This window comes from Ovis canadensis, chromosome 3 (genome assembly GCF_042477335.2).
Source record: "Ovis canadensis isolate MfBH-ARS-UI-01 breed Bighorn chromosome 3, ARS-UI_OviCan_v2, whole genome shotgun sequence".
NCBI classification, from domain to species: Eukaryota; Metazoa; Chordata; class Mammalia; order Artiodactyla; family Bovidae; genus Ovis; species Ovis canadensis.
This window is the reverse complement of record NC_091247.1, coordinates 77,383,117-77,406,880: the sequence shown is the minus strand read 5'-3', so window position 1 is coordinate 77,406,880 and position 23,764 is coordinate 77,383,117. Positions and strand designations below refer to the sequence as shown.

General features: G+C 41.0%; 2 protein-coding genes across 3 annotated transcripts in view; one reads left to right on the top strand and one right to left on the bottom strand.

Annotated features, from left to right (window-relative positions):
- Positions 1 to 16,979, top strand: part of TTC7A (tetratricopeptide repeat domain 7A) — a 159,296-nt gene extending 142,317 nt beyond the window's left edge. The window contains exon 21 of one of the 2 annotated variants that reach the window (XR_011255693.1): positions 16,130 to 16,979. The gene's annotated coding sequence lies outside the window, so the exon portion shown is untranslated. Of the gene's footprint in view, positions 1 to 16,126 lie in introns of both variants that reach the window. The other variant, XR_011255692.1, reaches the window with a different exon arrangement.
- STPG4 (sperm-tail PG-rich repeat containing 4) overlaps positions 1 to 22,031 on the bottom strand; it is a 29,439-nt gene extending 7,408 nt beyond the window's left edge. Inside the window, exons 1-5 of the mRNA XM_069583389.1 lie at positions 21,945 to 22,031; positions 19,220 to 19,279; positions 17,869 to 18,126; positions 6,336 to 6,400; positions 6,072 to 6,126 (exon numbers count right to left, since the gene is read on the bottom strand). Coding sequence (XP_069439490.1) covers positions 6,072 to 6,126; positions 6,336 to 6,400; positions 17,869 to 18,126; positions 19,220 to 19,279; positions 21,945 to 21,977 — 471 coding nt within the window. The 5' untranslated portion in view covers positions 21,978 to 22,031. The remainder of the gene's footprint in view (positions 1 to 6,071; positions 6,127 to 6,335; positions 6,401 to 17,868; positions 18,127 to 19,219; positions 19,280 to 21,944) is intronic.
- Positions 22,032 to 23,764: the final 1,733 nt, after the last annotated feature.

Genomic DNA, 23,764 nt, shown 5'->3' with positions numbered 1-23,764 from the left:
AAAGCAACAAAAAAAGAATGTTAGGAACTTCCCTGGTGGTCCAGGGATTAGGAATCTGCCTGCCAATTCAGGAGACACAGGTTCGATCCCTGGTACAGGAAGATTCCACGTGTCACAAGGCAACTAATCCCTTTCACACAACTACTGAGCCTGCACTCTAGAGCCAATATATGCTCCAACAAGAGAAGCCACAGCGATGAGAAGCTCACATACCACAACTAGAGAGCAGCTTCTGTTCCCCGCAACTAGACCCCGCGCACAGCAATGAAGATCCAACACAGCCAAAAATAAATCAATAAAACTTTTAAAAAAGCCTTCCAGTGCAAGGGGTGCAATCCCGGGTCATGGATCCCACATGCCAAAAAAAAGGGGGACATAAAACAGAAGCAGTACTGTAACAAATTCAATAAAGACTTCAAAAATGGTCCACACAAAAAAAACCTTGAAAAGAAAATGTTGTGACTCCACCCAGTAGGTAACTAGGGGAAGAATGTGACCAGAAAGTGTGCAAGAAAAGCCACAAGGAACTAGCTAATAATTAGAATGTGTAGCCTCAGATCCTATGGATTAAATTAAAATAATGAGATATCATTCTTTTACTATCAAATTAACAATGCTAAACAAGATTTATACAGATTTCTTGAAATGGATACTCTTTTAACTGCTGGTAGAGGTGTAAATTAATGTAATACTAAGGATCAAGGCATTGATTTCCAGAACATCTGAGATGATATTCTCCTAGCAACCATCATTTCTTCACACCGAGTGCCACAATCTCCCACCATTGGGATCAAAGCAATTTGCTCTCCGCCGTTTACAAGTTTGTGGATCTAAACTAAACCCACAAGTCTGCTCTGGGAATGCATGTTTAGGACAGACATGAATCACAGCCCTGGGCTAATTCTATATCTTGGAACCTTTTCCATGAAAGTATTCTTTTCACTTTGGTGAAGGACAGGATGTTCCAAGCTGTGAGTCACTTTTATTTATAAAACGGGATGGATGAGGTGACATCAATGAAAATGGCAGAATAAGGATCTCCAAAAACCTTCTCTTCCATAGAAAGCAATGAGAACAAAGGCAAAAGCTGTCAGAATCAACTGCTTTGTGCTATTTTCACATACCAGGCTGCTTACCCTTCAGGATGCCTGCGGCCTAACTTGGACTAAAACCCATTCAATTTTAACTGTTTACTAATAATAAACAAATCATTATTCAACTCATGGCATTCATTGAAAGCATGCATTTCAAAGGAATATAATATCACCCAGTGTGTGAGGGTAAGGGAACTGTCTTGACCGCTTACTGCCAAAGCCAATGCATTTATTATCACACGCATTTATTATCACTCCTCCCTTGTCAAATAAAAAGGCATAACTACCTCTTCCATCCAGACACACACACCGCTATACACACATATATACACACACAAACAATCAAGAGAAGAGATAACAGTCAACAGAGATCATGTATATTGAGAGAATGTGAAGCAGTTTGGAGGAATGGTCCTTGATGTGGCAGCGTGGAGAAAGCTGAAGCCTGGTGCATGGAGAGGGTCTGCTGATGAGAAGTGGGCTGCTTTCCTCCACAGAATCCAAGAAAAGCTCAGGAATTTCAGGCCTTAGGCATCAGTGAAGTGCAGCAGGGTTGACTGAGCTCTTTTCTCTAGGTCCCTACCTACCTACTTTCAGCAGTCAGGCAGCTGCCCTTTCCTCATCCCTGTAGGAGATGAAAGGTTTCATTTCTAAAGAGACTGAGCCATAGATCTGGATCCAGGATCCCAGGGGATGGGAAGACAGGGACCTTTACTGAAAACAGGAATTGAGAGAACCTCCAGACATACAGCCGGCCAACAGGCACATGAAAAGATGCTCAGCATCTCTAATTATTAGAAACTCCAAATCAAAAGCACAAGGTATCACCTCACACTGGTCAGAAAGACCATCACCAAAAAGTCTACAAATAATAAATGCTAGAGAGGGTGTGGAGAAGAGAAGCCTCCTACAGTGCTGGGGGGAATGTAGATTGGTACAGGCACTATGGAGAACAGTCTGGAGGTACCTTCAGAAACGAAAAATACTCCACAGAAGACATACAGATGTCTAATAAACACATGAAAAGATGTTCAACATCACTCATTACTCAGTGCAGTTCAGTCGCCCAGTCGTGCCCGACTCTGCAACCCCATAGACTGAAGCACGCCAGGCTTCCCTGTCCATCACCAACCCCTGGAGCTTGCTCAGACTCAAGTCCATTGACATGATGATGTCATCCAACATCACGTGGATGACGTGGTGATGCCATCCAACCACCTCATTATTAGAGAAATGTAAATCAAAACCATAATGAGGTATCACCTCACACCAGTTAGAATGGCCATCATCAAAAAATCTATAAACAATTAAGACTGGAGAGGATATGGAGAAAAGGAAACACTCCTGCATTGTTGGTGGGAAAATAAATTGATACAGCCACTATGGAGCATAGTATGGAGAGTCCTTAAAAAACTAGGACTACAGCTACCGTATGACCCAACAAGCCCACTACGAGGCATATACCCTCAAGAAACCATAATCGAAAAAGACACGTGTGTGCCAGTGCTCATCGCAGCACTATTTACCATAACCAGGACACGGAAGCAACCTAGATGCCCACTGACAGATGAATGGATAAAGAAGCTGTGGTGCATATACACAATTACTCAGCCATAAAAAGGAACACATTTGAGTCAGTTCTAACAAGGGAGCTGAACCTAGAGGCTATTATACAGAGTGAAGTCAGTCAGAAAGAGAAAAACAGACATCGTATATTAACACATACATATGGAATCTAGAAAGATGGTACTGCTGGACTCATCTGCAGGGCAGCAGTGGAGACGCAGACACAGAGAACAGACTTGTGGGCACAGCAGGGGAAGGAGAGGGGGGACGAATGGAGAGAGCAGCGCTGAGACGCACACATCACCACACCCAAACAGATGGCCAGTGGGGAGTTACCGCCCGACACAGGGAGCTCAAACCTGGTGCTCTGTGACCACCTAGAGGGGCGGGACAGCGTGGGAGGCGGGCAAGTGGCTCCAGAGCGAGGGGACATACACAACACCTATGGCTGACTCACGCTGATGTACGGCAGAAACCCACACAATATGGTAGAGCAAGTATCCTCCAATTAAAAATAGAGAAATTTTTTAAAAAATGCCTAGCAGAATGCTTGGCAAACAGTAAATCAGCAAATTTTTCGGATATATATTTTGAAAAAGGCGTTTTCAATATTTCAATAGACTCATGGGAAAACATGGGACAATGGCTCTAATGTATACTTTGATAACAATTTGCAAATTCATTATATCTCATTCTTTAGTACTCTGTAGATAATCACTGAGCAATTATTTAGCAATAAAGTCACATCTTACTTAAAGGAAAAAAAAACCTAAAACAGTGTTACCATATGATCTAGCAACCCCATTCCTTGGCATTTACCTGGAAAAGAGGAAAACTCTAATTTGAAAGGACACACACACCCCAATTTTCATAGCAGCAGTATTGACAACAGCCAAACATGGAAACAACTCAACTGCTCATCAACAGAAACTGGATAAAGTAGATGTGGTAGATATACAGTGGAATATTATTTAGTCATAAAAAATGAAATCCTGCCATTTGCAGCAACATGGATGGACCTAGAGATTATCATACTAAGTGAAGTCAGTTAGAAAGAGAAAGACAAATACATATGATATGTATTTAGATTCTTACATGTAGAATCAAAAAAATAATACAAGTGAATCTATATACAAAACAAAAACACAGGAAACGGACGGTTATCAAAAGTGGAGAGAGGGAGGGTAAATTAAGACATACAGGATTAATAGATATAAACTACTAATACTACACATAAAACATATAAGCAACAGGATTTACTGTATAGCCAGGGACTATATTCAATATCTTATAATAATCCATAATGGAAAATAATCTGAAAAAATACATATATAAAATGGAATCACTTTGCTGTACACTGGAAACTAACACAATATTGTAAATCAAATGAAGTGAAAGTTGCATCTGACTCGTAGCAACTCCATGGACTGTGTAGCCTGCCAGGCTCCTTGTCCGTGGAATTCTCCAGGCCAGAATACTGGAGTGGGTACCCATTCCCTCCTCCAGGGGATCTTCTCAACCCAGGGATTAAACCCAGCTCTCCCACACTGCAGGCGGATTCTTTACCAGCTGAGCCACAAGGGAAGCTCAAGAATACTGGAGTGGGTACCCATTCCCTTCTTCAGGGGATCTTCCCAACCCAGGGATCGAACTGGGGTCTCCTGCATTGCAGGCAGATTCTTCCCTGGTAGCTCAGCTACCAGGGAAGCCTGTAAATCAGCTATACTTCAATTAAAAAAGATTCTTTAACCACTAGACCACCAGGGAAGTCCCTCAGTCAGCTTTTCAGTTTCCCACACTTAAGTATTAGTGAGACCAAAATTTTTTCATCTTTATTGGATATCTGAATTTCTTATTTACAAATGGTCTATTCACTGTCTTTATCTGTTTTACTTTTCTATTTCCTATAAATTATTAACAGAATTTAAGATAAGCCATTAACTATTTATCTGCCATGTATGTTGAAAATACTTTTCCTAATTTGCATTTGCCTACTAACTTTGTTTACAGTTTGTTTCCTGGTATACAAAAAATTCAAAATTTTATGTAACAAACCTGAGGCTTCTTTTCCTTTGCAATCCACCCATTTCTGTTGTCTCAGAAAATCTGCCTTATCCTAAAATTAAATATGTCTGTGTATGCGTGTGTGTATGTTAAGTCATTTTAGCCATGTCCAACTCTGCGACCCTGTGGACTGTAGCCCACCAGGCTCTTCTGTCCATAGGATTCTCCAGGCAAGAATACTGGACTGGCTTGCCATGCCCTCCTCTGGAGGATCTTCCCGACCCAGGGATCAAACCCACATCTCTTATGCCTCCTGTATTGGCAAGCAGGTTCTTTACCACTAGCACCACCTGGAAGCCCAAAATTAAATATATGCTAATATATGTTCTTCTAGTTTTATAGTTCAAAAGTATTTAATTCTTTATTCAATATGGAATTCACTGTATGTGGTAGGAAGAGTCTAATATTTACAAGTTAATTAATCATCTAGCATAAAATATCTCTCTTTCCTACTGAGTTGTCATACCTTCTTTATCAAATATAGAGATCTTACGTATTCTGGAGCCTGTTTTTGAGCTCAGTTCAGTTATCTCAGCTCCTCTTTCAGATGTTCACTGTATGTCTCCCCCCTCACACTGCTAAGTTTCTAGTTACAAATAAATAACTAAAGTCCATCCAAACACCCTGAAATAACTTCATAGTTTCTCATTCTTCCCTTTTTATTTTTTGGCATCCTACTGATTACTTATCTAAAATAGTTAATTTTTATCAAACACATGTACACATATTTGAAAATTTTTAGAAACAGGAAAGAATTTTTACATTTTTGGAAAGAAAGAAACTAGGTATACTTTTCTTTCTTATTAATAATACAGTGATCTATTGAATATCTCTGATGGTTTTAATAATTAATTCAACAAATACTATGCACTCTGTGTGAGCCATTTTCCTAGATGCTCAGTATACAAGGCAAGAACAGACAAAAATCCCCTCCTTTGTGACGTTTGCGTTCTGTGGGGAGACAGATGAAAACGTGGTAAGTAAACTTTTAGATGCAGTGTATCAGATGGCGATGAGCACTATGAAGAAAGACAAACCAAGAAAGGGGGACAGGGAATTCTGAACAAGTAACTAGGGATGACCTCAATAAGAAGTCATGTGAATCAAGAGCTAAAGAGAGTAAAAGAGCCTTTACTTTTCTTCTATAACTTTGCAAATGTGTTACTTACATTGCCACCCCCGGTGTATCTTCAGATATATTTTAAGTATATCTTGAATCAACACATTAATCATTCATTGCCTTTCTACTATGATGAGTGAAATGTTAATCTTGACATCTCAAAAGGAATCACTGCCTATTTTAAATATCAAATTCATCATGAGTTTATGGTCTATCAATATACTTACAGGAGTGAAGCAGCCTGTTGGAAACCTTTGAACCGTAGAACGAAATACGAAGCTCCTATATTAAAGAAAAAAAAAGATACGATTTTCCAAACATATTTTTAGATGTAAGGATCTTTAACATATTCTTATTAAATATTTTAAAATGCAAATCTGAATACAATGGGCATAAATGAGGTTTAAAAGTCATTAGTGTTGGCTGTTAAGTATGTAAATAGAAAGGCATGAGTGAAATTAGTAAAAGCAACTTAATCAGTACTTAGTTACCTGGAAGCTTGCTTGGGAACTGGTGGAGGAAGCAGCTCGTATTGCCCTGGCGAAAGCTTAACTGACTACACAGAACAGACAAGGACACCAATAAAAGATTAACAGAGGTCCCAAACTCACTTTGTTATCTATCGTTCATATAATTTATTTTATGACCATACCAACATTATATCATTTATTTTCTATTTTAAGAATGGAAAAGGTATATTTTCAAAGGTAGAGCTTCAAAACACTCAACAGATACTCGCTTTACATGGTGAATTTTATGACAGTATGCCTGCAGTGGTATGCAGAAAAATGTCATACAATTAATCACATTTTAAGTATACTTGATTCAACAAATCCAATCAACCACAAAATAGTAAGCCTGCTCTGCTGGTAAAGAACTACTAGGAATGGCGGGAAATACAGGCCATGTTCTCATAATACATAAACAATTCTAACATAAAACACTATAACCAATACTAAAAGTTAAAGACTGGACATCTGGGGGTAGAGAGAGATTAACCCAACTGGGTGACGCATAGCTAACATCACATACTCAGTGGTGAGAAGGTGTTCCTCTGAGTCCAGGAACAGAATAGGGGTGCCTAAGTCTCCATTCCTATTCAACATAGTACTGGAAGTCCTAGGGAGTAATTCTGCAAGAAAAAGAAATAAAAGGTATCCAAATTGTAAAGGAAGTAGTAAAATTGTCCCTGTTTGCAGATGACATGACCTTACATATAAAATACTCTAAAGAACTCCGGGCTTCCCAGGTGACTCAGTGGTAAAGAATCTGCCTGCCAATATAGACATACAGGTTTGATCCCTGGGTTGGGAAGATCCCTTGGAGAAGGAAATGGCAACCCACTCCAGTATTCTTGCTTGGGAAATCACGTGGACAGAGGAGACTGGTGAGCCACAGTCCATGGGTTCACAAAAGAGTCCATGGGTTCACAACTTAGCAACTAAACAACAAAGAACTCCACCAAAAAACTGTTTGAACAAATGACAAAATCAGTAAAGCTGCAGGATACAAAAACAACACAAAAATCAGTTGAGTTTATACACTAATAATGAACTATCTAAAAAAAATTAAGAAAACAAGCTCATTTACAATAGCATCAAAAATGTAACATAGTTAGGAATAAATCTGACTAAGGAGATGGAAGCTCTGTACACTGAAAAGTATAAGACACTGATGAAAGAAGCTGAAGACACAAATAAATGGAAAGATATACCATGGTTATGGATTCAAAGAATTAATACTGTTAAAATATCCAAATTATCCAAAGCAATCTACAGATTCAGTACAATCCCTAGCATAAAACAGCATTTTTTCAAAGATATAGAAGAAACAACTCTAAAATCAATATAGAACCACAAAGGGCCCCAGATAATCAAAGCAATCTTGAGAAAAAACAAAGCTGAAGATATCACACATTCTGATTTCAAACTATACTTCAGAGCTACAGTAATCAAAACAGTATGTTACTAGCATAAAAACAGACACATAGACTAATGGAACAAAATACAGAGCCCAGAAATAAATCCAGACAGAAATGGCCAACTAATCTTTGACAAGGGCACCAAGAATACACAATAAGGAAGCTATAGTCTCTTCAATGAATGGTATCTGGGAGACTGGAGTTCCATGTGCAAAAAACAAAATTAGACCCTTCAAAATTATTGAATGCTTAAGTGTAACATGCTGCTGCTGCTGCTGCTGCTGCTAAGTCACTTCAGTCATGTCCGACTCTGTGCGACCCCAGAGACAGCAGCCCACCAAGCTCCCCCATCCCTGGGATTCTCCAGGCAAGAACACTGGAGTGGGTTGCCATTTCCTTCTCCAGTGCATGAAAGTGAAAAGTGAAAGTGAAGTCACCCCCTCAGTTCAGTTCAGTTCAGTCCAGTCTCTCAGTCGTGTCCAACTCTTTGCGACCCAATGAATAGCAGCACGCCAGGCCTCCCTGTCCATCACCAACTCCCAGAGTTCACTCAGACTCACGTCCATTGAGTCAGTGATACCATCCAGCCATCTCATCCTCTGTTGTCCCCTTCTCCTCCAGCCCCCAATCCCTCCCAGCATCAGAGTCTTTTCCAATGAGTCAACTCTTCGCACGAGGTGGCCAAAGTACTGGAGTTTCAGCTTTAGCATCATTCCTTCCAAAGAAATCCCAGGGCTGATCTCCTTCAAAATGGACTGGTTGGATCTCCTTGCAGTCCAAGGGACTCTCAAGAGTCTTCTCCAACACCACAGTTCAAAAGCATCAATTCTTTGGCGCTCAGCCTTCTTCACAGTCCAACTCTCACATCCATACATGACCACTAGACAGCATATTAAAAAGCAGACATTACTTTGCCAACAAAGGTCCGTCTAGTCAATGCTATGGTTTTTCCAGTAGTCATGTATAGATGTGAGAGTTGGACTATAAAGAAAGCTGAGTGCCGAAGAATTGATGCTTTTGAACTATGGTGTTGGAGAAGACTCTTGAGAGTTCGCTGGACTGCAAGGATATCCAACCACTCCATCCTAAAGGAGATCAGTCCTGAGTATTCATTGGAAGGACTGATGTTGAAGCTGAAACTCCAATACTTTGGCCACCTGATGTGAAGAGCTGACTCATTTGAAAAGACCCTGATGCTTTTCAAGATTGAGGGTAAGAGGAGATGGGGACGACAGAGGATGAGATGGTTGGATGGCAATCACCGACTCAATAGACATGAGTTTGGGTAGACTCTGGGAGTTGGTGATGGACAGGGAGGCCTGGCGTGCTGCAGTCCATGGGGTCGCAAAGAGTCGGACACGACTGAGTGACTGGACTGAACTGCGCACTTTGGTGGAAACATAAAATGGTATGACCGTTATGGAAAACAGTATGGAGAGTCCTCAAAAATCAAAACCAAAACTACCATATCATCCAGCAGTCCCACTTCCGGGTATATATCCAAAGGAAACAAAGTCAATATTTGAAGAGATATCTTCAGTTGTACATTCTCTGCAGCATTATTCACGACAACCGAGCTATGGGAATAAACTAGGTGTCCATCCATGGTTGAACGGATAATGAAAGTGTGATATATAGCCCCTTACTGTATATATTATGTTGTTCAGCCGTTAAAAAAAAAAGGAAACCCTAGCATTTGCAACAACATGGATGAACCTGGAGAGCATTATTCTAAGTCGAATAAGCCAAACAGAGGAAGACGAATACCATTTTGTAACACTGACGTGTGGAATATGAAAGGGCTGTACTCATAGAAACACAGGGTAAAATGGTGGTTCCAGGAGCTGACAGATGGGGGAAATGGAGAAACGTTGGTCAAAATACAAACTTTATTATAAGATAAATAAGTTCTGGAGATCTAATGCACAGCATAGTGACTACAGTTAATAATACTGTATTGTACACTTGAGAATTGCTAGGAGAGTAGATCTGATGTGTTTTTATCACACACACACACACACACACACACACAATGGTAACTGTGTGAGGTGATCGATGTGTTAATTAACTTGACTGTGGTAATCATTTCACAATTCATACATATATCAAATCATGTTGTACACCTTAAATATGTTCAATTTTATTTGTCAGTTAGACCTCAGTAAAGCTGGGTTGGGGGGAGAAATAAATAAATCTAACTGGGTAATATAAAGATGGTAAAGACAGCAAGATTTGCGTATGCTTTAAAGAAGGGTAAGACTTCCTTGAGTGGGGCAAGGGGGAGATCCTAAGAAGGAAGAACATTGTAGAACAGACTGTCTCTCTGCCCATTGTGAAACTTGTTATAAACTACCTGGATAGCTCCATTATTCCTGGGTCTGTGGATGTCAGCCCAGAGTAAGAGAAGTAAGGGAGAGTTAGGAACTGGTAAGCACAGAACTGGTAAACTGGCTCTGTGAAGGGAGGGATGGAGAAAAAGAAAGAGAATGAGAAGCCAGGGGAAGACAGATGGGAACTTCCTGTGTTCAAGGAGTTGGCAGGGAGGAGTTGAATCCTTCTCAAAACGGACACTCTTCTTCCACCCCTATTAATTTAAAATCAGATTTAAAAATACAATACAGCTCTTGTTGGAAACGAGACGTTCATATCCTGGTGTTATCTGCCTCATGTAAGTTCACCTATTGTATCTGATCCTACAGCTGTCTTTCATATATTAATACAAAATTTTGACTGCAGAGGCATTTTCTGTGGATTCAGTGATAAGAACAGTAAATACAAATTTTATGATGAAATAGACACAATGTCCTAATGCACCTGTGCATTGTTCATTGCTCACTTGACAGAATAAACATCTAGGGAACATAGGTATTTATTATTATTATTATTATTATTACTATTATTATTATATGCTGGAAGCATAGAAATGTACTTTAAGCAGGGGGCTTTCTTGGGGGGCACAGCATTCTACTTCTTGATTTTGATGACGATGACACAGGTGTTTGCTTTCTATTTACTTTACACTGTGAATGCATGCTTCATGCTCCTTGCTCTCTGCTCCCTCTCTCTCCCACTCAGGCACCTTATATACACATATACAGGAGGAGAAGGAAGAAAGAGAACTGAAAGGTGAGGGGGAAAAAAAACTTTAAAGCCACTCTTTATTCATCTATACTCAGCAATTGCCTAAGATTTTTTTCAATGAAGCAATCATGGAAAAACTCTTAGCCTTACTCTAGAAAGGAATACTGGTTATCCATAGCTTCTTTATTTGTCCTGCTTTACTTGGCATTGGCCACTCTTTGCTATTCAATATAGCTGAGGGAGGACTAAGACTTTTCCAGGAAGTCTTAAATACTCAGCTGCCTTACATAAGAGATTGCTTCTCTGTTCATTGCTGAACATGTTGCAAGCTATCAAGGGCTCCCTTGTCCATATATGTAAAGCATGTTTGCATACATGCATTTATATACAGTAAGTACATTTTACTCTAATTCCTACCTATGCTTCTTCATTCCTCACTTGTAATGTAAGGCTCAGAGAATCTAGACAATATGCCCATAAAAACAGCTACTCCTAGTTAATCAATGTTTCAATCCATGCTGATTAGGCACTCAGAAATCCTGCAGTAGCTTGGAGTCATAGAAAAAGACAGGAAGCTATTAGTGTGGATATGTACTTCAGTTGTGTTGTACCAACTCCGAGGTCAGAAAATTGGGGTAAATTAAAAGATCCAACCCTACTCATTAGGATGACGTAGGAAAATGCTCTAATTTCATTCTTTCACACGTAGTTATCCAGTTTTCCCAGCATCAATACTAAAGACACTCTTTTTCCCACTGTATATTCTTGCATCCTTTGTTGTAACTTAATTAACCATAAAGGCATGGTTTTATTTCTGGGCTCTCTATTCTGTCCCATTTATCTATGCCATTACTATACTGTTTTGATCACTGTAACTTTGTAGTATAGTTTGAAATCAGAGAGGGTGATAACTCTGGCTTTGTTGTTTTGCCTCAAGATTGCTTTCACTATTCAAGGTCTTTTGTGGTTCTATATAAATTGTAGGATTATGTTCTAGTTATGTAAAAAAAAAATTCATGGGTGTTTTGACAGGTATTATATTAAATCTATAGATTGATTTGGGTAGTACAGACATTTCAACTATATTAACTCTTCTGAACAATGAACATGGATATCTTTCCATTTCTTTGCATCATGATGCATGGAAAAGATTCAAAATATATTTCAAAGGAAAAAGAAAAGTTCTGGTTTCTGCTAATGGCAGGCTTGGTTATTTGGATGATGAACCTTCCCACTGTAGACAACTACTAGAAATGAGGGACAAAATATACAAAATAAACAAGAGCTTTTAACGAGATATGAAACTGATAATAAAGTCATAAGGAATATAAGATCCCTACACCAAGAGATGGGCTTCCCAGGTGGCGCTAGTGGTAAAGAATCCACCTGCAAGACAGGAGACATCAGAGACTCAGGTTCTATCCCTGGGTCAGGAAGATCCCCTGGAGAAGGGTATGGCAACCCACTCCAGCTTCTTGCCTGGAGAGTCCCAGGGACTGAGGAGCCTGGAGGGCTATAGTCCACGGGGTCACAAGAGAGTCAGACACAACTGAGCAACTGAGCAACAACACAACCAAGAGATAGCAAGAAACCAGAGATACAAATGGCCTAGTTTTGCTCAAAGGATTTAAGCTGGTCCAGACTAAACTCAGCAGAGGAACAGATCTGGATTTGAGTGAACTTTAAAGCCCTAGAAGAATCCAGAGGCCAAAGCTTGGATCATCGATGATGGTGATCTGGCGGGAGTCCTACCCACAGAAACTGGAGGCCCTAAAGGGACTTTCCTGAAAGCCACCCTCCCACCTCACCCCAGTGCTAGGGGGAGTACAGCAAGAGATGTCTTGGTGCTACGCAGAACTGAGACAACAGGGAGAAACCCATCCTTGAAAGAGTATGACCGTGGGCTGGTTCCTTTCATGGATTCTGGTCCAAATTCCCATCACTAGAGTGACCCAAGAATATATAAGCAGTGTATTTCAAGTGGCACCACCCTAAATATTAGCAGAAACCAAAAACAAACTTTCTCTGAAGGAAAAACACTTTCATCTTAGGGAATCCAAGGAAACAACCTTTCAGGGGCAATGAACAATGCACAGTCAAAGATACTCACACATCCAGGGAAACAAAATGATGAAGGCCCAGTCGGATTTCAGAAATACAAGCAATCAATTCACTCCATGCATTCAACAAATATTAACCAATCAGACACTATTCTAGAGGCAAAAATGTTAACAGTGAACAAAACAGAAAAGTATTCAGGCTGTCATAAAGCTTTACTCTCATGGGAGGAGGCAGACAACAAATAATAAATGCAAACTGTAAATAAATTATATAGCATACTGATGGCTCTAGGTTCTAAGGAAACAAAAGAGGAGGGCAGGAAAGGTCAGGGGTGTCAGATGGCCAATTTAAATGAAGCTCATTGAGAAAGTGACCCTTGAACAAAGATTTGAAGATGGAGAGGGAATAAGTCACACGGATATCTGTGATAAGAGCATTCTAGATGAAGGAAGATCTGTTACAAAGACATGAGGTTGGATTGGGAGTAGCAAATTCAAGAAGCAGCCTGGAAGAGGCCATTGGTCAGGACCAGAATGAGGGGAGACACAAGAGTTGAGGTCACAGATGAAGCCAGTTCACCATCAACCTGCTGGCCTTGAAAAGAGCCACTCAGAGATCACACCCACTGTTACAAAGAGTAAACCTAGAAGTTCTCAATCAAATTTTTTTTTTTTTACTTCCCTCCTTCCCCAGGGGACATTTGAACAATGTCTTAAGACAGTTTTGGTTGTTGCAACTGGGAGGTATGCTTAGTCGCTCAATCATGTCCAAGTCTTTGCGACCCCATGGACTGTAGCCCACCAGGTTTCTCTACCCACGAGGATTCTCCAGGCAAGAATACTGGAGTGGGTTGCCATTCCCTTCTCCAGGGGATCTTCCCAACCCAGGGATTGAACCTAGGTCTCCTGCATTGTAGGGCAGATTCTTTACTGTCTAAGCCACCAGCGAAGAACAACTGGGAGCGGGGGGCTGCTAATTGGCATCTAATTATCCTGAAATGCTGTTAAACATCCTACAAAGCATAGGACTTCCCCCTACCACAAAGAACTATCCTGTCCAAAAAGTCAACAGAGCAAGGGTGAGAAACCCTGAATTTGACATAAAACAGAGAAGTCAAAACAACAACTGGATATACAAGCCTGGAGTTCAACAGAGAAGTCTGGGCAGGAGATATACATTCGGAAATCACAAACAAACAGCTGGTGTCCAAAGCCTTGAGACTAAATCAGATCAGCAAGGAGGGAGAGCAGATGGGGAAGAGGTATGCATGCCTGGGCCTCCAAATGGAAGAAGGCAGGAAGGAGGGGCTGAACAAGCCAAAAGGCTGAGAAAAGAAAAAAAGATTGAGGATTGAGGAGGAGGTGTTTAGGATTTGGAAAGAAGAAAGATGTGAGAGAAACCTACCTCAGGAGAATGGGAGAGTAAAGAGATTAGGGACTGAACAACAACAATTCTGTACCCATGGGTGGTAAAGAATTGAAAATGAGACTAGTCATTCAGCTATACAAATGCAAGGTCCAAGTTCACAGAGAGATCTGACCAGGGTTGTGACTTTGCCAAACAAGATGAGCCATCAAGAGGTCAAGGAATTGAGGTTGTGTGCAGGGAGTAACTCTAATGAGTAACTATGGAACTTAAGCTTTGAAAGGAAGGAAAATATCAGCAAGTTGAGAGGCAATGAAAAGTGGTAGTGTAAGCAGATAGGGTCTTGGACAGACACATGCTGCACACACATGCACACACTTGCACAAGCTCGTCCAGAGCCTGTGGATGGTGGGGACACCCAAGGGATGACAGTGATTTGAGGCCTTGAGAGCAGCAGCAATAATTCTTCCTTCTCTGCTCTTTGGCTTGGTTGTATCTTTTGGTTCAACATCCACCAAGAGGCAAACCCATTTTTCCAGTAACAGCAGGACCAGTGAATTGTAGACTGGGGGGAACAGAAAAATTGTGGAGGCGGGGATGCCAGAGTGAGCAAGGCAGATCTGGGGACAGTGATCATAGCGCAACGCATGCAACTGAAATTAAGGATGGCTGAAATGATTGGGGTCGAAAAAAATCTAAGTAAGGAGTGAGTGGCTGAAGTGAAGAAGAGTTCAAAACACTGAGAAGCCAGATTGTTGGAAAATCATCATCATCTCTGAATGTACTGAAATTATGACAGGAGTAGTGGAAAGAGTGGCAGGGAGCAAAGGAGCTATAAGATAGAGGAAGTAACCCAGGGGTTAGCAACACTGGGGAAAATCAGGTCTTAAAACCACATACTGTAGAGAAATGGTCCCACTTTTGAATATTTGAATATACATGCTAAAATAAAAATGTACTATTTCTCTGATAAGAAAAAAAATGATTGTAAAAATTTTAGGTCCATATCAAATACTCTTTGGAAAGAGCCAGATATAGATGAGTATATACACAGACATGGGGCTTCCCTAGTGACTCAGCAGTAAAGAACCCACTTGCAGTGCAGAAGACTGCCTGCAATGCAGGAGACATGCGTTCGATTTCTGGGTTGGGAAGATTCCTTGGAGAAGGAAATGGCACCCCACTCCAGTATTCTTGCTGGGAAATTCCATGGACAGAGGAGCCTGGTGGGCTACAGTCCATGGGGTCGCAAAGAGTCAGACACGACTGAGTGACTGAACAACCACCGTGCACAGACACACACGTTAAAATATAAATATAAACACACAGATGATTCTTCGATATAGATTCTCTAGTTGAATCATATGCTTCAGAATAAAGGTGTTAAAAATAGTAAAAACTTTCTTACAAATAAAGAACAGAATTAATGAGGTATAACGGGACTATTCTATTAAGAATTATGAAGCTTGAGAATGCTGATCTTAGTAAATAACAATAATGTATACTGTATCTACCACCTTGAACTCAAATGACTGTTTTACTGAGTTCTGCCATTAAAAAATCAGAATTATGAATTTTATTGGTGAGTAAACAGGGTTACATCTGAATATCTCTCCTCTTGTGAATATGTTATCATATACCTTTGAAATAGAAAATTAGGAAAACATTTGATTCTTCTAGTTTCTGGAGCTCAAGCCTTTCTGGGAGGTGGAAGAGAGAGGAGAAAGAAAAAAAAGAAATAAGGAAAGTATTTTTAGAACATTTTATCCATCCCTCTGGATAAGCCACATTCTTTTGGTCTTTTAAAGCATTAAATTTTGCCTAATACCAACCATCTATTTTTTCTTCTCTCAGCAGGGGGCCTGTGTCTACCTTCAGAAACCCAAAAAAGTCAGAAGAGAGGAAGCAGAAGGGAAGTAAATGGTGGAGGAGGCTGAGGAAGAATGATTTTTGCATAGGAGGTGGCCAAGACGATTTCACATATCGCCTAGTTACCTGATACCAAGCCATAAAAGTCTATGTATAATTCAGTGCTTGTATTCATCCACTGAACCGAACAGGACAAGATTTACCCTGTGAACATTTATCATTCTGTCCTGTTTCAAAGCCATCATTTGCAAAGCCCTAGGAAGGGTTCATTGCTTGGACACAACATGGGTTCATTTTGCTGAAGATTTCTTGTCCATTCTAATAACCACAACCCCTTCCATTCCTCCATGTGGCAATGCATCATCTCAGATTATGATCATACTATCCTGATAAGGTTGTAAAGACTCATACATATTATTAGCTCCTTTATAAATAGAAGATATTAAGGCCCAAAGTCCCAAAGACAAAGTCCATGTCTCAACTCCACCCTTCTTGTGAAATGCCTCCTTTGGGTTCCACCCACTGAAACCCTGCCCCTCATTCAAGGCCAGAGGCACGAGGTAGACTGAACTGAACTGAACTGATATATATATGTATAACTGAATCACTCTGCTGTCCACCTGAAACTGTAAACACAACACTGTAAGCCAACTATGTTGTTCAGTCACTAAGTCATGTCCGAGACTTTGCAACCCCATGGACTGAAGCACGCCAGGCTTCCTTGTCCTTCACTATCTCCTGGAGTTTGCTCAAATCCATTTCCTTGAGTCAGTGATGCTATCTAACGATACTTTAATAAAAAATAATAACAAAATAAAATTGGGTCAACCATAAAAAAGCACTGTCTTCTTTATAAGCTATGCACCGTGGAACCAGTTACTTCATCCCTATTCACCTCAGTTTTCTCATCTGTAAAATGGGGGTGACATCCATCTTGCCTATTTCAGAATGCCTGGGAAGAACTACTAACAGAATATACGTGGAAGCTCACAGTAAATTATTAAGAGCCACAGGAATGTTATATATTATCCAAGGTCCAACTTCAGTCCTACTCAATCCAGGGAGCATTCTAGCCTTTCAATCCCACCTTCACTGAGCTCTCTCTAGGCCTTTCCTGCAACACCATTTATCTCAGCACTTGATCTATTTGCTCTTGTATTGTTACTTAAATATTTCTATGTCAGGAACATCTTCCCTTTACAGAACCTAGCCCAGGGCTATAAGCAGCCATGCTCAGTATCCTTAATGTGATGCATGAACTGGTAGAGCTTAGAGTACAACCTGACTCTACTGATATCACAATGCTCATTTCTGCAAGAAATTCTTGCAAAAGCTTTCCTATGGTTTATAGTCATATTCACACTCTAATATGAGGACAAGTCACTGAAAGGCAGTTTTCTCTTTAAGAAAAAGAGGACATACCATATCAACTGCTTGAAGAGACCAGAAGCATGGCCACATCATAGATAAGACCCCAAGTCAGGGGAATCCTACCAAGAGTGCCTAGCAAGGAAAAAAATATTTCCCATGTCCACGTTAGGCTGAGAAGGGAAACATCTTGCTGGACATATTTGCAAGTGAAGCACGCTTTGTTTGATTTCTGGAAGAAATAAGGCATCCTATAGATTTTCAATTTCTCCTGGGGAAGATACTAAGTATAGAGAATATTTTCCTCTGGGCCTCTTGATAGCTTTCCCACACAAAGCCAACTGCTACTAGCACTTTACCTGATCTCTGTAAACCAGCATGCTGGGACTTGACCGCGGTTTGTCCTTAAATGAGTAAGTGGCCACTTGCTTCTTTAACAAGTCCAAGAAGTCAGGAGGCATGTACTGGGGAAGGTCATTTAGCACTGGATCATTTCTTTGCAAAAGAGGTGGTTTTTTCCTTCCTTCATTTTTAAAATTGTAGGTTGCTATCACTGGATTTAACAGGGATTCTTCAATAAAAGTTTTCAAGTGGTAAGTGCCAGGATTAGGAGTGTTCTGTGGAGAATTGATATCATTTTTCAAGTTAGTATGTAAATTGGTAACATCTCCTAAAGCATCATTCTTTCAAAGGTCACTCCTAAGTAGCATTTCTCTTTGTTTTACTTAGAGAAATGTTTTAATAAAATTCCATCAAGCAAACACTCCCCACGGAACAACATTTCAAGACAATCATGATGACTTCCTTTCTGCGACAATTGCTTAACTATAGCAAATGGGTTATGGCCATAGATAAAGCTTAAACTTTTTAAAAAGTAGCCTCAAAGATACTTAAATTTGAGATTCTATTTGACTATCAATGTCAGGTCTCTCATGAGAACCCTCTGAATAACTTTTGTGACTAAATAGAAGTTATCCTACTTCAGCTTAGTGGATAGATACCACGTGTTTCTTTCTAACTCTCAAGTGGGAAGCTATAGGATAATAACACAAGATTGAGGATGAACTGGCAGAACATATGGTCTAATTAGTCCAATAAGAGGTTTGGGACTTTCAAATCACAACCACAGTATGGCTGAATGGCCAGGCCCGACAGTTTAGTCACTGCTGCTTTTGTGACCATCTTCCCACTGAGCACTCGACTCAGTTATACCATTAAAATTAGTTTCATTCCAAAGAGGCTTTGGTCCCTAGGGCCCCTCTGTTATGGAAAGGTGTGAATAGAAAACATTTCTGCCACACAGAAATAATGTATCTTGAGAGAAGGATCCTTCTGGTCATCTTTCTTTCCTATATCACCATCTTGCTTTCACACATTGACCATGTTAACATAAGCTATCGTAGGCTCTTATTTTTTGAAGAAGTAAGATAAAAACTGAAGTCAAACACCTTTCCAGAATGCCTAAGCTTAGTTGGCTTTATCAAGATAACCTGTAGTGTAAAACATCTAGACTCCTATAGTTGTTTGACTTCCAAGGTTTACTGCATTCAAACTTTAGTTTCTCAGTCATGTGCTGATACTAACATTATCAGTATAAAACAAGCCCAGGTAGATCTGAACAACCATTGTTTCCTTAAAATTAAGTATTAGTGATTTAAAAGGTCAGACTCAAATACTGATTCAAATAGGAAAGGATGAAAATACACATACCGTTAAAGCTGTTCTCCACCATCCTTCTCTTTCAAAAGATGATGACTTCTGGGTTGGTTTCTATTAGTAAACATAAAAATGTACTTATTCATTTGAGAAGTGATCACTAGAAGTTAAATATCACTTATAAAACATGTACTTGAAGAAACTGATACTTATGAAACTGGTCACCCTGAATGAAAACAAGAGCTCCATAATCAATTTTGCCTATAATATTTCCTTAAATTGCTATTTTAAGATCTTGAGTGCTTTTTAAGTATCTAAATTTCCTTTGCGTAAATTAGAGTAATAAACATCCCTGTCACAGGACAAGATGGTTAGATGGCATCACTGACTCAATGGCATCACACACTTGAGAAAGCTTCAGGAGTTGGTGATGGACAGGGAAGCCTGGCGTGCTGCAGTCCATGAGGTCGCAGAGTCGAACACGACTGGGCAACTGAACTGAACTGAACTGAACCATCCCCATCTCACCAAGATGTCCTAAGAATAATTAGGTGACAAAATTTGGTGCTCTTAGGAAGCAAAGCGGAGAAGGCAATGGCATCGCACTCCAGTTCTCTTGCCTGGAAAATCCCATGGATGGAGGAGCCTGGTAGGCTGCAGTCCATGGGGTCACTAAGAGTTGGGCACAACTGAGCGACTTCACTTCCGATTTTCACTTTCATGCATTGGAGAAGGAAATGGCAACCCACTCCAGTGTTCTTGCCTGGAGAATCCCAGAGACAGAGGAGCCTAGTAGGCTGCCGTCTGTGGGGTAGCACAGAGTCGGACACGACTGATGTGACTTAGCAGCAGGAAGCAAAGCGGAGAAGGCAATGGCACCCCACTCCAGTACTCTTGCCTGGAAAATCCCATGGACAGAGGAGCCTGGTGGGCTGCCATCTATGGGGTCACAGTCAGACATGACTGAAGCAACTTAGCAGCAGCAGCGGGAAGCAAAGAGTTATGTAAACCCAAAATTGTATAATTGTTATTATGATTTATGGCTCAGGGAGCTCAAGGTAAAAATGTATAGACATCCAATTAATGTAATATTGGGGCTCAAATTCCTGGCCATATTGCAAATGTTGAAAGTGCCATTTTCTAGATTTCCATATGCTATGACTTGGGCTTGAACTCCAGCTCAGCAACTATCTAGGTGCACTAGGCAAGTTAACCCTCATGAACCTCAGCTTCCTCTTAGGAGGACAAAAGGCACCAGAGCTGACATGAAAATAAGGCATCATGAAGACCTGTACCCACAACCAGGACTCAGTAAGTGGTGGCTTTTATTTTTAATACCTTATCTGCCAAGTTAAGAAGAAAATTATTTTGGTGCTTCACTGTCAACAGTGAAGACAACAGAACGCAGTTGCTTAGTTTTTTCCTTTTGTTATTTCCACTAGGCAAAATCGTTAAAATACTGAGTTTCACTTTCATTTAGAATGCTTTTTTATTGCTATGAAATACAGGTCATCTCAAGCAACAAGGCATTAAAAATAATAATCTAATCAGTAAACTGATATAATTCATTCTTCCTAACATATATCCATGTATAAGGAACTCTGGGCTTCAGTTTTACTATGAAATAGAGGCATTTCTCTGAAAAAGCATTGCTTCATATGCACTGCTAAGTCTGAATTTCTTCCTATACATTCCCTTTATTAGATTTATGTTGAATCTTCTCTGTTGCACATTTATAGTCACAGAAATTGAACGTTTTCGGGCAAGTTAAGACAGGTCTCCACCACTACCTCAGTTCAGTTCAGTTCAGCTGCTCAGTCGTGTCCGACTCTTTGCGACCCCGTGAATCGCAGCACGCCAGGCCTCCCTGTCCATCACCAACTCCCGGAGTTCACTCAAACTCATGGCCGTCGAGTCGGTGATGCCATCCAGCCATCTCATCCTCTGTCATCCCCTTCTCCTGCTGCCCCCAATCCCTCCCAGCATCAGGGTCTTTTCCAATGAGTCAACTCTTCGCATGAGGTGGCCAAAGTACTGGAGTTTCAACTTCAGCATCAGTCCTTCCAGTGAACAACTAGGACTGATCTCCCTTAGGATGGACTGGTTGGACCTCCTGGCACCACTATCTAGGGCAAGGGAAACGAAGCGGGAAGAAGGGAGAAGTAAACACGACACATCTGAAGGAAGGTACCTGGCAGCTGCTGTTTTGTTTAGCCCAAGACAGGTGACCTCAACTTCCCCTATCTCCCACTTCATATTCACTTTAGGGGTGAATTACTTTACACAAGTTAGCTAAACATCCCTTGCCCAAATTTATTTAAAAACTAAACAAGACAGTTATATTTTATAAATACTACAGTAGGAAGCAAGTCCAATTGCCCAAGGAAGGAAAAACCCACTCTCTTGGCAGATGGTGGGGGAGGGAGGGAGACGAAGGAATCTAATAACCCTGTAAAAGCAGTTGTCCAGCGCAAGCTAGCAATAGGTTAAGACGGGGATGGCAGCTGGGAAACAGGACAGGAAACAAAGGACGAAGGGGAAAGATAAGTGAGAGCTAGGCAGCAGAAAAGCAAATGAAGGGCACTCAATGATCAGGAAGAAAGGACTGCAGGCGTAGGCATGGAGGTAGGAAGCGGAGGGGCACAAAGACCCAGGATTAGAGACAGCTGGTGTTTTTGGCGGAGCCCAGCAAGGGGAACAGTGTTTTGAGAATTGAAGGCAGGGAAGGCAGGCGGTACCGAGGCCAAGGCAGAAGCCCCATGCCTCAGGTCTTCCTTACTGCGGTGGAGGTGATGGCGATAGATTGATCCATTGCTGCCTCTTCACTCTAGGCCGAGGCTGGCGTTCGGTTGCCAGGAGGCGCCTCGGTCCGCCGGCTCTCGAGCATGCGCAGGAGACCCGCCAGTAGGTTTGGCTCTGCTGGTGGGGGAAGGGAGGCAGGCACGCACTTGGAGGAGACCGTCACGCACGTGCATGGTAAGAAAATCTCTAGGGCTCAGGAGTCACCAAGAGCCTGCGCCAAGGAGGCTTGTAAAGGAGCTAGAGCATCCCATGATCTCCATCTGCCCTTTCCCAAATCACCTCCATGCTAGGAGATAGCATGATTAAGGGAAAATCAACCTTAGCATCCACTTTCTTAGATTGTTTCTAAACTCCCCCAGAAGGAAATTTCTGGGTGTCACTGCTTTGAGAAGTGCAGTGAGCTCTGGATACAATTCTGTGAAACCACGGACCACCCTTTACCCTCTGTATAGACCCTTTTCATTGTCAGCCTATCTTGGCTGTAGCTCCTCAACCTATGCATATTTCCATCTTTAAAACCAAACGTCCCCTCAACCTTAATAGTTTGATTACCTGCTGTGTTTCAGATACTTCACATGTATTTAATCCTCAAAATAACCCTGTGAATTAGGTATCAATCCCATTTTATGCAGGAGGGAAACAGGCTTCCTTGGACAGTTTAGCACAGCAGACTGCATCACACAACAGTGGCAGAACCAAGTTCAAATCCAGGCCTGACTCCAGTGCCCGCAATGGTCCACTATACCATGGAGTTTCTGGTTCCTGTCACAAACTTTCAAGAGTAGTGTAGATTCATTTCTTTCCTCACCTGCCCCATACTTCCCTGAAACCGTTACTCTGACATCATACACCTTTAAGTTAAAAACTGCACTTAGTAAATAAACTAGCCAGTTATTCAGTTGCCAAAACCCATGGGGATTCCTCAAGCTCTTAGCAAGCTTGACTTCAGTTCATCACTGCACCGATTCCTTTTCCATCCTTTTTGAATCCCTCTTCTCCCTTACCAGGATTCGTATTTGCTGATTTATTGTCTATAAAGAGGTGAAATATATTGGAACCCACATGGGGTAATCATGATTAACTTCATTGAAACCTTGAACAGTCTTAGCACAATGCATTCAATAATTATTGCCTTTAGAACAAAAGCAAAATTTACAATCTAGTCTCATCTTCCCATTAGAACCTCCTGATCTGATGTACAAATCCCAAACATGCCGCCCACCGTGTCTCCCCAAATGCTGACCCTTCTGCTTGAAATGCTATTCCCTTCTTCATGGTCTGGCAACCCTCAAGGGTCAGCTCCTCTAAGTCTCTTGAAAGACCCTGTGCCTTCTTTATTGAAGACTCACTGTGACAAATCATGTCTCCCCTAATTTGAAACATATCCAAGCCCTTTCAACACAGTAAGTTTTTTTTTATAAGTTAAAACCAGAAAATGGACTATAGCAGCACTTTTCAAATGCGGACATGAAGTATCTGGCAATATTGTTAAAATACAGACTGAGATTCTCTAACAAGTACTCACAGGTAATCGTGTGGGTGACTTTTCTGGGTTGCAAGAGAGGACACCATTAAACTCCTCCTAAAATACTGGGGCTATTCAATAAATTCATTTAACAAAGCCTTAAAAACAGCCAAAGGGCAGGAGGAGCCAGGCACCAGGTTTGAAATAAAAAGCTGAAGTTATAAGACCAAGAGACAAGTAAAATACAGAACTTTCACCTAAAGTGATTAAGCCAGTCCATTACTGTGCCTCATTTTACTTTCTTATTTTGGCTGAGCCTGTAAAACTGGCTC